Source organism: Carex rostrata, chromosome 7, assembly GCF_964058835.1.
Source record: "Carex rostrata chromosome 7, lpCarRost1.2, whole genome shotgun sequence".
Taxonomy (NCBI): Eukaryota; Viridiplantae; Streptophyta; class Magnoliopsida; order Poales; family Cyperaceae; genus Carex; species Carex rostrata.
Genome location: NC_135924.1, coordinates 1189188 through 1203800, shown reverse-complemented (window position 1 = coordinate 1203800; position 14613 = coordinate 1189188). Strand labels below are relative to the sequence as shown.

General features: G+C 31.3%; 1 protein-coding gene across 1 annotated transcript; it reads right to left on the bottom strand.

Annotated features, from left to right (window-relative positions):
- Nucleotides 1-518: 518 nt before the first annotated feature.
- On the bottom strand, nucleotides 519-12734 carry LOC144556634 (cysteine-rich receptor-like protein kinase 10). The gene is made up of 10 exons (XM_078305024.1): nucleotides 12726-12734; nucleotides 12324-12647; nucleotides 11970-12209; nucleotides 3227-3926; nucleotides 2694-2798; nucleotides 2428-2597; nucleotides 2026-2236; nucleotides 1394-1634; nucleotides 1100-1250; nucleotides 519-977 (listed from the first exon to the last, which is right to left on the bottom strand). The coding sequence occupies exons 1-10, from the start codon at nucleotides 12732-12734 to the stop codon at nucleotides 687-689; spliced, it is 2442 nt and encodes an 813-aa protein (XP_078161150.1). The 3' UTR covers nucleotides 519-686.
- Nucleotides 12735-14613: the final 1879 nt, after the last annotated feature.

Genomic DNA, 14613 nt, shown 5'->3' with positions numbered 1-14613 from the left:
TAAAACAGATGCGAAATTGCGGGCGCGAATCCTAAAACAGATCCGACGATTCCAACAGTCCATCAAATAGGATTTAGTCCGATGCCCATCGGACACCTTACCCGTGCGTGACTCCTTCCCAACTAGCGTTTGGATATGTGATTTGGAAATTTATTTGGGATATAAAGGCTTATGAAATTCAATTTCAAGTTTTTAAGTTGGAGATCAAATTAGAAATTGATGATTTAGTTACGAAATAAATGATACTTGATCTTGATCTTGATCTAAATAAATATAATTCTCTATTATGATACTTTCATATTGCGTCTTTATTGTATAGAAGTTCAATTTTTTATAACCCAAGTACCAAAATAAAATTAAAATATTCTAAATTTCTTATCTGTATGTATAGAAAATAATCATAAATTACATTTCATGATTTTATTTTCATGCATGCTCAATAACTAAAATTATTAGGTATTTAGAAAATAGACATGATAAAGATATAAAAAATAAAAAATTGAACTCTCCATTGAATAATTATGTTATATCTGGATTCCAGGAATGAATACATGTGACCTATATATGTGCATGTACATAAGAAAATTAATTTGAGATTTTGCTTATAGTAACAATCAATGGTACTTCGATTGTAATTAATTGGTATCATCTTTATAGCAGTAATTAATTAATTGCCTCTAATAAAATTATCTCACTTCTGGGTTGGTCAAGGTCACATAATTTATAGAACTTGATTCTACTCCTTCCTCTGTTACTCTTACATTGAAGTATGCTGGATGCTTAGGCTCTGGTAAAATTATACTTTCTGTGGTAAGAAACAGGATCACATCTGACATGGTGGGTCGATCAATTGAATTTTCTTGTACACACAATAATGCTACATGGATGCATCTCTCTATCTGTCTTTGTGACACTTGAGTTAATGTTGAACAAATTAGTTCAGAAAAACTAATTCCATCTTTCCATCTAACCCATGCCTACAAAAGAGAAATTTTATGCCAGGATAAATTAAAGAAATGCTACTAACTGATATTTTAACTAAAAAAATTTCACTGAATATATAAAATAAAAGTGTTAGTATAATATGTGAGCTCCTTACATATCCAAGGAGGTTGAGAAAGTCTCCATATTGGTGGAAACCCATATTCCTTTTGCCGCTTACAATCTCTAGAAGCAATACACCGAAGCTGAATACATCTGATTTCATTGAGAAACGACCCTCGGATGCATACTCTGGAGCCATGTAACCGCTGATAAAAAAAAAAAAAAAGGAAAAAAAATCATATATAATTATAGTGATTTATGTTACATTATTGTGTGTTTTTTTGATGAATTATGCTCTTTGTTTATGCACTGACATATATAAATTGGATATATTTAGCATCATACTTACTATGTTCCTACAACTCTATTGGTATTTGCTTGGAGCTCTTTGGGACTGAATATTCTGGCTAATCCAAAATCAGATATCTTTGGATTCATTTCGGAGTCTAAGAGAATGTTGCTGGCTTTCAAATCTCTATGAACAATTCTTAGCCTCGAGTGTTTGTGGAGATATAGTAGTCCTTGAGCAATGCCTTCAATTATCACAAAACGCTTTTCCCAATTTAGAAGTGATCCTCTTAATGTTTTATCTGTGTACAACATATAGTAATAATATAGTAAAAGGAGTTAGATTATCTTTGCTATTACATTCCAAACAACTCAAAAGGTTTTTAATTAGAACTAAAAGGAGGCAAATAATTAATTGAACATATATTTATTCAAGTAATGGAACTTATGGATGAATAGATTCTTAGAATTGAAGATAGAGAAACTTTGTGAACTGAGAAGCCTCCAAATTCAGAATGCTATTAACTACAACCCTAGTGATTTATTACAAATGACTCAGCAAGTACCAGTACTCTAAAGAAATGAGTTTTGTAAAATGAAACTAGTACTAGCTAATTTATGGAAACACAGGGAAAAAATGGATATATAAAAGGATTACAAAACCCCCTCCAAAATAGGTGTCCAGAGACATACCAAAAATGAAATAGTCTAAGCTCTTGTTTGGCATAAACTCATAAATCAATATTTTCTCCTCTTCTTTGATGCACCACCCGACCAGCCGGACTAAGTTTCTGTGCTGCAACTTCGCGATAAGTTGGATTTCATTTTTAAATTCAACTAGACCTTGACCTGAATTTGAAGAAAGCCTCTTCACAGCTATCTCAAGTCCATCTTGTAGCACCCCCTACAAGAAGAAATGGAACCACAATATAATATACCCAATTCTTATTTCATTTTCATCTTAAAGTATTTGTATGCATTTTTTTAAATTTGTCTGTTCTTTAAGTCTAATGGTCATGATAAATTTATGGCTCTTCTTTCTCTAAAAAAAAAAATTAAAATAAATAAGAAAGAGAAAAGGAAAACAGTAAGCACCTTATAGACGGGTCCAAATCCACCTTCGCCGAGTTTATTGTTCAATGAAAAGTTGTCTGTCGCGTTAGCTATTTGATTGAAATCAAAGAGGGGAAAATCTGAACTTCCTTCTCTGCTCCATAGATCCAGTGTTTCCTTGTTAGTTGTTAGCATTCTATCTTCTTCAGTTTCTGAATCATTAAAGAAGATATAATTAAAGTGTTAACTAAGTGTTCATGCAAATAAACATGTTGACAAATACTGTTCAGTGATATAAAGAACTATACCTGCAGATCTCAGTTTTCTCATCAACAAAAAGACAATGAAGCAAGCAATAATAAGAAATGCCACAGATACACTGATGATGATAATGAGGTGCCTTCTGTTTCCTCCTGAAGAAATTTTTGAGGTTGAAATTATCATCACATATCAATACCGATTAACCCGCTCCGGAGCTAAAGCCACTTAATCCCACAAAGAAAATTTGAATATACTAGGTATAGCTATATTATGAAAAATTTGAATATACTCGGCCCAGATCACATACTACTGCATTGCAGGAGGCAACTGGCTCAGCCCATATTATGAAAAATGTCCGATTTGGATAAAAACTCGGTTGAATCAGACCTTCTTTTTTACTGATTTCAACTCAAAACTCACCCACCATGTAACGCGGGCTTAACTCGATCGGACAGGTGCATGCCTATTTTGCCTTCTAATTAATTTCAATCTTAACTAGATATAAATTTAAAGATATTCCAACTTTTCTTTTTTTGAAAATGACAGATAGAAGAGGCTATGTCAGGTGTTGAATACTCACCTTTACCAGATGCTCGAGGAGTCAGTAGTACTGTTCCTGAGATTGAACCTATTTGTATATCTGGATTTCCGTAAAAGAAGGCGTCTATGTCATACCTTAGGTTGCATCTCACTCCTAAAAACCGTCCACCTTGCTGCCCGTCAAAAATCTGTAGAATCTGATAAATAAGGTCTTCTAAACAAGCACGGCATGTAATATTTGAAAAATCAGGGATGCATTGAGACAAGCCATAGATCACCGGCAAGGATTCTGTTATGTTTATCACTCCTGTCCCAAAACGCTTTCTCGATTTATAAGCTGCCTGATCCGAAACATTACTAAGTAATGTATTCAGTACAGTAGAGAAGGTGTTCCTTACAGTATCATTGGATGAATCCCATCGACTAAATCTAGTGGATGGCACGTCTAGGATTTTGTCAATATTGTCAGTTGAGTTGAGGAACTGCTGGTTGTAGTAACTCAGGAGGCAAAAGTCATAGTATATAGTTGCTTCATTTGAGGAAGGACATTGATTTGATAAATCATTGAGGCTTTGGTTAAGGCAGTCACGGCAAATAGAAGAATCGACATCGCCACGACAGAGGACAAGACCAGAGATCTGGTCTGGTGCTGTGCCAATTGTATTTTCATAAAACCCTGTTTTGCAACTGCTTCTGTGGAGAGAGAGGACGATAGTTGCTCGAGGTTGGTACTGAATGCACTATTTCCGGCATAGTTGTTGGTGGAACCGCAAACTTGGTTGATTTCATCGTATGCAGATGATAGATGTAAGAAGATCAGATTTGTGAGGAAGAGAGCAAAAAAGCAGGGAGGAATGTTCTTCATTGCTCTGTTTTTGGTCAAGGAACTAAATGATGATGCACTTTAGGAGCAAAACTATATATGTCACATCTATAGGTTTTACCATTGCTACAAAATATCCAAGCTTTCTATTTTTTTATTTTAATTGTTGAAACAGTTAATATTGTCATTTTTTATGAAAGCATAGTAACAATATTTTTGAATCATATCCTTATTATATATTTTTTGATTTATTTTTTAAAAGTAGTATGTGTTATTACCACCGATTTCATTGAAATCAAGCAATATCCTTATTATATACAAACTTTAAATTAACCTCTTCGAATTAATATTTCTCCAATTTGATGAATTATACAAAACAATTATAATATTTAACTCGTATATTTACAAACTTTTTATTTATTTATACAAATATAAGTATTTGTATATATTATTTGAATTATACGCGACATTCGTATGTGAATTACTGTAATTCTATGTACCTTATTCCAATTTGGTGAACAGGAATCTAAAATCACCCAGCTGAGCAATAATGCAAGATAAAATACAGCAGAAAATCAAATCAGGTGGAAAGATATTCAAACAACCATTAAATTAATTAAACATCAATGAGTACTTAGATTCACAACCATAACTCTACAAAATGGTTGTTTAACCTCTGAATCTGATAGGCAAATCAATAACAAAAGCATACAATAAAACAAGATAAACAACAAAGAGATGCTAGGATGCCCCAGTAAGTGTACCAGGCCTGTTTTTGGGCTTTGCTAAGTGTCACCTAGTTTTGTGCACCCAGAAATGTGTAGAATTTATATCAAAAATTTTGTTCTTTTTGTATAGAATTTAACCATGAATTTTATTTCATGAAAGTCACAGTTTTTATTGGTAGTCCATACTGGTGTAAGGCCTAATTAATTTATTTTATTGGTAGGATGTAAGCTACCGAAAGAATAAATTTAATTATTTCCTCTATCTATCGAAGAAAGTGGTTCTTGTTATGGTAAAGAAGAAATGGAAGACATGTAGGTGGTTCTATATATTGTGTTGGTTTGTTTCTAGTGGGAGAAAATTACTTAGCAGATTCAGTTTTTGCCTCATAGAAGACTCCATTAATTTAATTAACTCAAGTTTTATCGACTCCAACACCAGCGTACAACTACATTAATTAGGAAATAAAATGAAAAAGGTGATTTTTTATTTTTATTTTCAATTGTTATACTAAGAGAAAGATCAGGAACATAATTTTCAATTCAACATTTGAACCAGAAACAATGCTCCTCATCGTTTTTCCTGCGGTTGAGAGAAGTTGGTATTATTTATTCTATTAAAATTTTGTGTGGGTCCCACCTCTTAATTACATACAACTTTTATATTAGTTTCTCATGAAACAGGTGAAAATATCCACTATTTCAAAAAAAAAATATATATATATATAACTTTTATATTTTCAGATGTAGATCCCGCATCTTCAATATCCAATATATTCTCTCTCTCTACACCTCCTTTCCTTGGGGGAATGTTCAAACTGGACCCCACCTCTATCTCTTTTCTTCATCAGCCGATGCTCAAACTGAAATGACAACAACAACAACAAAAAAATGCTCACACTGGGCCCCACATGGCTTTATTTTTTTTCTCTTCTCCATTGGTATAATATAATGGTATGAGCGAGAATAGGACAAGTCCTTGTGGTAGTCCATTTTCCTGTTATTGTAGTCTTGTAGTTGAATTGTAGTCAGCGAAATTTCCATTAATTTTTAGTTGGGAGAACTACATATATACAACTAAAAAACTGTAAAATTAAGTATTCACTATCTAATTTTTTATAATTACATATTTACTATCTAAAAATTTAATAACTCAAATATTTACCCAAGAATATATAAAATATACCCAAAACTAAGATGAATTATGATTAATTTTCTTAAAACTATAATTAATTAATGATTAACTTAACACTCTTTCTTTCTTTCTTTCCTTAGAACCCGTGTTTTTTTTCCTACCATCCTCAAAAATCAGAATTAAATGAATACCATCCGAAAAATCGAAATTCAGATTCCGCCACGTTTGCACCATGGATCTGCGAACGGGTTGACCCGTTCGCAGATCCACGGTGCGAACGGGTCGGTGCGTAGATCCACAGTGCGAACGGGTCACTCGAGCGGGTCAAAGTGAGCGTGTCAGTGCACAGATCCACGTGTCGGTGCGCAGATCCACGGTGCGAACGGGTCACGAGAGCGGGTCAGGGCACGAGCGGGTCAGTCCGCAGATCCATTTCGCGAACGGGTTGGCGATCCGTCCGCAGATCCACGGTGCGAACGTGGCGGAATCTGAAATCTGATTATTCGGGTGGTATGCATTTAATTCTGATATTTGAGGGTGGTAGGAAAAAAAAACGGCCTTAGAACCGCTCTCCTTTACACCTAATATAAAATATTAAAAACATATATTTCAAACTGTGCCAGTAACAAAGCACATATTTTCAAACTCAGTTACTACTTTAATAACTGGTTGCGATATCAACATCGAATTCAATACTAGTTATTTTGTTGAAAAATTTGGAGTGGTTATCTTGTTTTTAGACGATCAAGCTAGAGTTGGTATCATTATATCTGAGTTTGCTACCCCTTTTCTCTGAATTTAAACAAGAGAGAGTTTCAGCGAAAATGGGAAGTTACGTCAAAAAGACTGGAGGAAAATATGTGTGTTATATTTCAAAGAAGGAGAAGAGACTAAATAACTTATTAATTATATTTTATATAATCTTAAACTTTATTAATCTTATTTTTTGATTAATTGAGTAAATACGTGAGTTGTTGAATTTTTAAATGGTAAATATGTAATTATAGAAATTTGAATGATAAATACGTAATTTTACGGTGTTTGAGTGGTATATATATGAAATTCTCCCAACATGGTCAAGAAAAAGAAATTTCCACTAACTTTTGTCTTGCTGGAAAAAATTAGCTGAATTTAAGTTGTTGATTAAAATGCTTGCTTGACCATAGCTTTTTTCTATCCATGTAGTCTACTTCTAGTCAACTATAATTAATAGCATATTCGTATCGAATCCCTTTTCTGATCTGATGAGAAATTTGGCTGGAAATGGTTGAGAATTGAATAATTTATATAAATAGTTGAGGCAATAATTAAGTTGCATTACATACAACACAAATGTCATAATACGTGAGGTTTACCAACAGGAAAGAGGAGACTGGACCTCAAATAGGCCCAGAAAGGCCCAATGGCATACATTTCAATCCAGAATATATATTAAATTAAAAAAGGGTGCTGCACACTTGTTCTCTGATTCTTGTCTCTATATTTCTCTCCTTAATTATATTTCTCAACCAAATATATAATAGGCTTTCTTTTTTTTTTTCTTACATATATTATTTTGTTTCCCCACCAACATTTGTTCGGTGGAAATTGTTTTAGATTACCACTTGAAATTTTGACGGTGACGCCAATTATCTTTTCCAAAATTTTGCATTACTGTAACAAAGAAAAACAAAAACAAAAATATCAACAAATTTTAATCTTTGTCAAAGTAATTTACTCATTTTTGCTTGATGTGATATATGTTTAAATCTAGGTGTTAGTTGCAAATAGACCTATCTTCTTCAATTTCTAATATAAGAAGCATTTCAAATTCACAGTTACTCTCTTACAAATTCTTATCCGATTGACCTCTTCTTAGCACAAACGAATGAAAAAAAGAAAAAAAAAACAATTATAAAGGGGTACAAAATCAGTGATGAAATAACGGACCATTTTGTAAAGTTCTTTTAACTGCTTTTTCACATAGGTAAAAAAAATCACTTGATTTGAACATTCTAGAACCATCAAAAGTAGTGATTTTTTACCAATTTAAAAAATATAAAATTTAATCTCCAAGTATATTTTCATGAGTAAGGCTAGGGTGTCATGTGCTCACCAAGAGGGTTTGATGAGCACAACTCCAAAAGTTCATCGGATCGACTTCATATGCCGAATCCAAACCGTTGAAATCCATGTACTTCGTGAGTGATGCATATACATGCTAAATTTTGAAAGTTTCGATTGTATTTGCTACACGGTCAAGCGGTCAAAGAAATGAATATTTTATAAGTTAATTTATAAGTTATTTTATATATTCAATTTTTATTATTTCTTTGACCACTTGACCTTGTAGCAAATAAATTCGAAACTTTCAAAATTTTGCATGTATATGCATCATTCATGAAGTACATGGATTTCAACGGTTTGGATTCGGTATTTGACATCGATTCGATATACTTTTGGAGTTGTGCTCACCAAACTCTCTTGGTGAGCACATCACACCCTAGCTTTACTCTATTTTCATATAGAGAAAAGAGAGTTATGGATCCATAGCACGGGTTGATCCGTAATATGCATATAACCATAGCTTCACTCGAATTTTTTTTAGAAACCATAAATAAAATAAATAAATTTTACCAAACCAACTTGATTGCTTTATTTTTTTATAAAAACCATAAGAACCAAGATGCCATTTAGATCCCCCTTTTTTTTGGATCGAATTGCTATTTCGGTCCCAGCCATTTTCATAGATTTCGAGAAAAAAATACGTTGAAAAATTATAAAAATACTTGGGACCGAATTGCCATTTCAGTCCCAAAAAAAAAATCGGGACCGAAATACCATTTTCATTCTTATGATTTTTGTAAAAAAAAAAAAATCATGTTGGTTTCATAATTTTTTTTTTAATTATGGTTTATAAAAAAAATTTGCCTCACTCTATAAGAAAAAAGAAGAAGAATAAAACCTTTATTTTTGGGAACAACATCTCTTTTGTACCGGTATCCCTCAATATCTATGTACGAAACTGCCCCTACAGGTATAACACTTGAAAGAAAACAATACCACCACCAAAATATCAACTAGACAACTATATATATAAAAACAACACATAAATTCCTTATATTTAGATAAAAATAGAAGCTTGTGATGTATTATGTATACTTGGTAGATATAGATTCCGAAATTCCATTCTTCTTCACATTCCTTTATTATGTTTTTCTTGCATGAAATTCCATGTGGCTGAAATAAAATTAATTACTAAATTGATATAAAAAAAATAATGCTAAATGCTACCAAGCTACATTATATTTCTAAAAGAGTTAGGCTATGGTACTATGCATAGCTCGGATTAGTCTGTACTATAAATCAATAGGTCCATTTAAAAAGTCTAAATAATTCATCTGAATCATTCAATATGATCTCCATATAAAATGTACTTGTAGATCAAATTTTACATTTTTTAGAAATTTTTTATTATTTTTTTAGATACGTAGAAAATCACTTCATCTAAAGATTCTGGACCATTCAAAAGTAGTGATTTTCTACCTATCTAATAAAAAATAAAAAATATTCTACAAAATGTTAAAAGTTAGTTTGGAAGTACATTTTAATATAAAGATCATGTTGAATGATTCAAAACAACTATTTGGACATTGAAAATGCAGATTCAAACTCAAAATTTGAGTTAAATTGAGCTGAAATCAACCATAAGGGGTATATAGATATCTATAGATAACACAAATTCGTAATAATTAAGTTATGATACTTTTTCACTCATACAATCCTCATAAATAACTTATCATCACGAGTTTCCATGACAAAAACATATCATACATTAATATTAAAAGCATGCATAACTGATTATCATCAGTAATAAATAAAAATACAAATAGAACAAAGAGCAAACAAATAAATAGCATAAATGAAAATTTCAATAAGAACTTAAAAATAATAGAGGAGGGTTCCAATACCTCATTATGCCTCACATTTTATATCTTTGTTTTCAAAGTCCAAATTGTCGATCTGAATCGCTTAACATGATATACATATTAAAATATGCTTGGAGACCAAATTTTATAATTTTTGAAAAAAAATTACTATTTTGTTAAATAGGTAGAAAATCATTGTTTTTTAACAATCCAAAAACATTAATTTTGTACCTATCTTAAAAAATATTAAAAAAATTCAAACATTATCAAATTTCATCCCCAAGCATATATTAGTATTGATATCGTGTTGAGTAGTTCAGATTGACAGTTTGAAATTTGAAAACGAAGATATGAAATATGAAGTATAATGAAGAATGAAAAACATGAAGTATTGGAACCCTCCTCAAAACAATAATACTCATTCAATAACAATATATATAAATATAATCCAACACAACATATTTTTTTAACAAATAATAAAGACTTTGCTCATTAAACAACACTAAAAATATAATGAGAACCGATCTTTGGTCTAGTGCAAAGATAATGTTCTCTCTATGGGAGGTTGCAGGTTCAAAATCCGAATAGAAAAATTCCTTGTGGGTATTAAATAGTTAGGTGGCTTAACATCCAACCTTTACTTAAAAAAAATACACTATAAATATAATATGAAATAAACAATATGTTTTAAGCAGAAAACAAATAAACAAATTAAAAATAACACAATTATAAAAAAATTCAAATTCAATTATATTAATTATGTGGTCATGTCGGATTTTAACTGATATATTTCTTGAAAATCATAATAATCAATATGTATATGAGGAGTTAATTACTAAAATCCAATTTGTAACAAACCAAATATTAATTCAAATTCATTGCTCTTCTAATTGGATTGGTGGAACTGTTTGTAGATCAATCTAACAAATTAATCTATCTAATTAAACTTTCAAAAATATCTCCGAATTGAAACAGAGCGCAATTATGAGCAAACTTCCTTTTTCTCCTTTGTTTCTAAATAAAGAAGCAAACGTAAAGCAGTGGTATTTCATGATATATACTATATATATATATCTGTTTTTTGTAAGAGCAGTTCAAACCATAATGGATGTTGTTTTTTGTATAAATTAAATAAATGTTGTCCTTTGTATATATATATATATATATATATATCTGTCAATGCATATTAATTAGTATATTGCTACAATATATTTTTCTTATATGTGTCTCAATGGTCCAATAAAATGAAAATAGAATGAAATTCATTTAAAGATAATACCTATTGATTTTTAAACTTGTTAATTTGTTTTTATTTATACATAATAAGATTTAAGTACTACTGATTTAATTTAAAATAGTACTTCTAGTTTCATTGTATGATGGTGATTGGAGAAATTAATTATATATAGCTACTAGATAATATAATTGCTAAATGCATGTCAGTGGTAGAATCTAGGATAGCTTCATTATAAATTCATTTTATAGACTCTACTAAAGCAACCACCAACACAATTACACATTTAATAATACTTTGATTTTAAAAGGTTTTTTTTTTTAAGGTTATCTGGTGTGTTGCCAGTAACGAATGTATTAATAAGAAATTAAAAGTTTATTTACAAGATCCTACTACTGTCAACTGTGTAGGTGCTTGATCCAAGTTCTATACAAGTTTTATTCAAAGAGTTTTTTTTTTAAAGTTCAATTTATGGCATATTATTTTTTTCAAGAATTCATCCAAGTTTAAAATCAAGTATATTACAAAATGCCACAACCAAGTTGAATTTCATTAGAAACTAACTAAAAACTAATAGAAATCATCAATTTTATTATAAACTGCCACAACCATGCATCAATTTCTTTAGAAACTAATTAATTAAAATCAAGTATCACTGGTACATACTATATATAGAACTGTCACAACCAATTAAGTTCAACTAACAGTACCCATAACAACAAATTAAACGGCCAATTTGCAAACAAGTCACTTAAGTTCAATTAACAGTACTCAAGTATCAGTGGTACTGGTACATACTATATATAGAACTGCCACAACCAACTAAGTTCAATTAACAGTACTCAATTAATGATAATATTGCAAACTAAGAGGATGGTGCACTTTAATTTGCAAACAAATGCAATTAACCTCTATATATATATCTTAATTAGTTACTCAGCCGATGGAAATGAACTACCATGGTCAGAATTTCTGGTTTCTCTTGCTTCTTTAGTTCAAAAAGGCAAAGATCTCCTTGTTTCAATTCATTTCTGCACCCAAATTTGCGCCAACCGGGACCTATGTATCTCATCATACTCTTAGTCTTGTAATAGTTTGCACTACATATCTTGTTTCTGTTATCTAAATCGGCAGGTACCAAATTAACCTTCTTCTTCTTGCTTCGAAGAACTTTGCGTGCAAAGCCACTCGGTAACCTCTGGTACATAGTAACATAGTAAATATATCCAGATCATTTGCAATTTTTATTAGTAACAGTAACAGTAACAGTAACAGTAACAATGGAAATTAAATTAGAAGCTTAATTACATACCAGCATACAATCCCTATGTGTATGAATATTAACTGGAGTCAGGATTTTGACAAACAAGTCGCTACCCTTTTGAGTTTTTCGGGCCATCTCGTTAGCAATCTCCTCTTGAGCTTGTGTCAAATGGGTTTTGTGTGGTATCACATATAAACCAGAAGATTTGTTAACTCTATAATTCTCCTTTCTTTTTGTTTTTGTTTTTCTCAAATGGGTTTCGTGCTCTCCTTCGTCACTCTGATCACTCTCGCTGTCGCTCTCACTTGATTCTTGTACAAAATCTACAACAAGAAATGAAATAATGTCACAATTAAATTCATTTAATAAAACCTTGATGCAAAAAAGGGTTAAAAAGTTCAAAAATAAGGAATATGAACAAGATATACCTACCTATTTTTTTCCTCTTACAAGATCCATCAGTAGTTTTTGTTTTTGTTTTTCTCAAATGGGTTTCGTGCTCTCCTTCGTCACTCTGATCACTCTCGCTGTCGCTGTCGCTTGATTCTTGTACAAAATCTACAATAAGAAATGAAATCCTTGATGCAAAAAAGAATTAAAAAGTTCAACAAATAAGGAATATGAACGAGATATACCTACCTCTTTTTTTCCTCTTACAAGAAGATTTATCAGTACTGTCACTACTACCAGAGGATAGAGATATGATCTCCTTTTTAACCTCACTGTGAGGTGCAGTAACTTCTTGAATTGAACTGTCCTCTGAGTCTTTGTCGCTCTCGCTCTCGCTTGATTCTTGTACAAAATCTGCAACAAGAAATGAAATACTGTCACAATTAAGTTCATTAAATAAAATCCTTGAAGCAAAAAAGAATTAAAAAGTTCAAGAAATAAGGAATATGAACAAGATACACCTACCTCTTTTTTTCCTCTCACAAGAAGATTCATCAGTACTGTCACTACTACCAGAGGATAGAGATACGATCTCTTTTTTTACCTCGCGGTGAGGTGCAGTAATTTCTCGAACTGAACTGTCCTCTGAGTCTGTCTCTGTCTCTGTCTCTATCTTTTTTGCAAAGAAAGGAGCGGCTTTTTGGCATCCACTCGGATCAAAGATTACAACTTTAAAAGACTAGTTACCATTGTATGTAAATACTAACATATCATTTTTCTCTATTTTATTTGCTGTTACAAAGTCATTCCAACCAGATTGAAATGTGAATGTGTTGTTAGATTTGGACATTATCACTTTCACATTCCATGTAATTCCACTTGGACCTTCAAGTTCAACGATTTCTCTCACGGATCCTTTCAAAATTTCTGCAAATTTCTTTGGAATATTCTGCAACATGTAATAATTAATAAATGCAAGTAAAAAAGAAGAACAAATTTTTTTAAGGAATGGTGTAAAAAATATGTTTAACTTAACTTACCATTGTATGAAGAAGAGAAGCATTCATCTCCACATAAAAACTATTCATTGTTGAACCAAATTTACCACCTCCTTTCATGGTCTCTCACTCTCTCTATCTCTGTCTCTCTTCACCTCAAAACCAAATTTACCACCTCCTTTAATTATTTTGTACACAGTCAGGTAGAGATAAGAGGGGTCAAAGAAAATACTCAAAAGGGAAATTGAAAGTGAGAGAGAACAAAAATAGGCCTGATCAGTTGCAGTTGCAGTTGCAGTTGCAGTTGCAGTTGCATAATTTCGGATGTTTACAAATAATATATAACTTGTAAAATGAAAACGACAGACTATCCATTTTTAAAACTCACGAGGATTAGTAACTAATGAATGAATCACTGGAAATTTTAATCGTTTTATATTATATAATTCAATATCAAATTGTTTTATTATTATATTTATACTAAAAGAAGAAAATACCCATATATTAAGATTTTTATAACAAATAAAATACTTAATTTGTCGTTATTAGAACTTAAATTAACAAATTTAATTTTGTGTTGTGCATTCACTCAAACTGTTTGTTGATCACTATTAGTCTGTTAAATCTCATGGTTGTCAAACATTTTTCGGCAATCAATCTATATTCCCTATAAATATTGAAATATTATGCCCACTAAATTACTTCATTTGTTTAATCTTTTAGAATTTTATTCTGATCAAGTTCGTTAATTGACTGTTTATATATATGTGTGCGTGTGCGTGTGTGAAATCATTTAACAGAGTACTGGTACCAGCCTCTGACAACGTCTTACAACACAAACTTAAAAAACAATTCATACAGCAACAGCAAAATAAAAGACTGAAACAGCTCTGACTAAACAGAGACATAGCAAATCTGAATATAACCAAGGTCTCATAACACCTTCAAAA

Coding starts and splice junctions, on each gene's coding strand:
- LOC144556634 (XM_078305024.1), bottom strand. Junction 12,210..12,323: donor CACATAGGGATTGTATGCTG/GTATGTAATTAA, acceptor ACTATGTACCAG/AGGTTACCGAGTGGCTTTGC. Junction 2,598..2,693: donor GAGAAAACTGAGATCTGCAG/GTATAGTTCTTT, acceptor TTAATGATTCAG/AAACTGAAGAAGATAGAATG.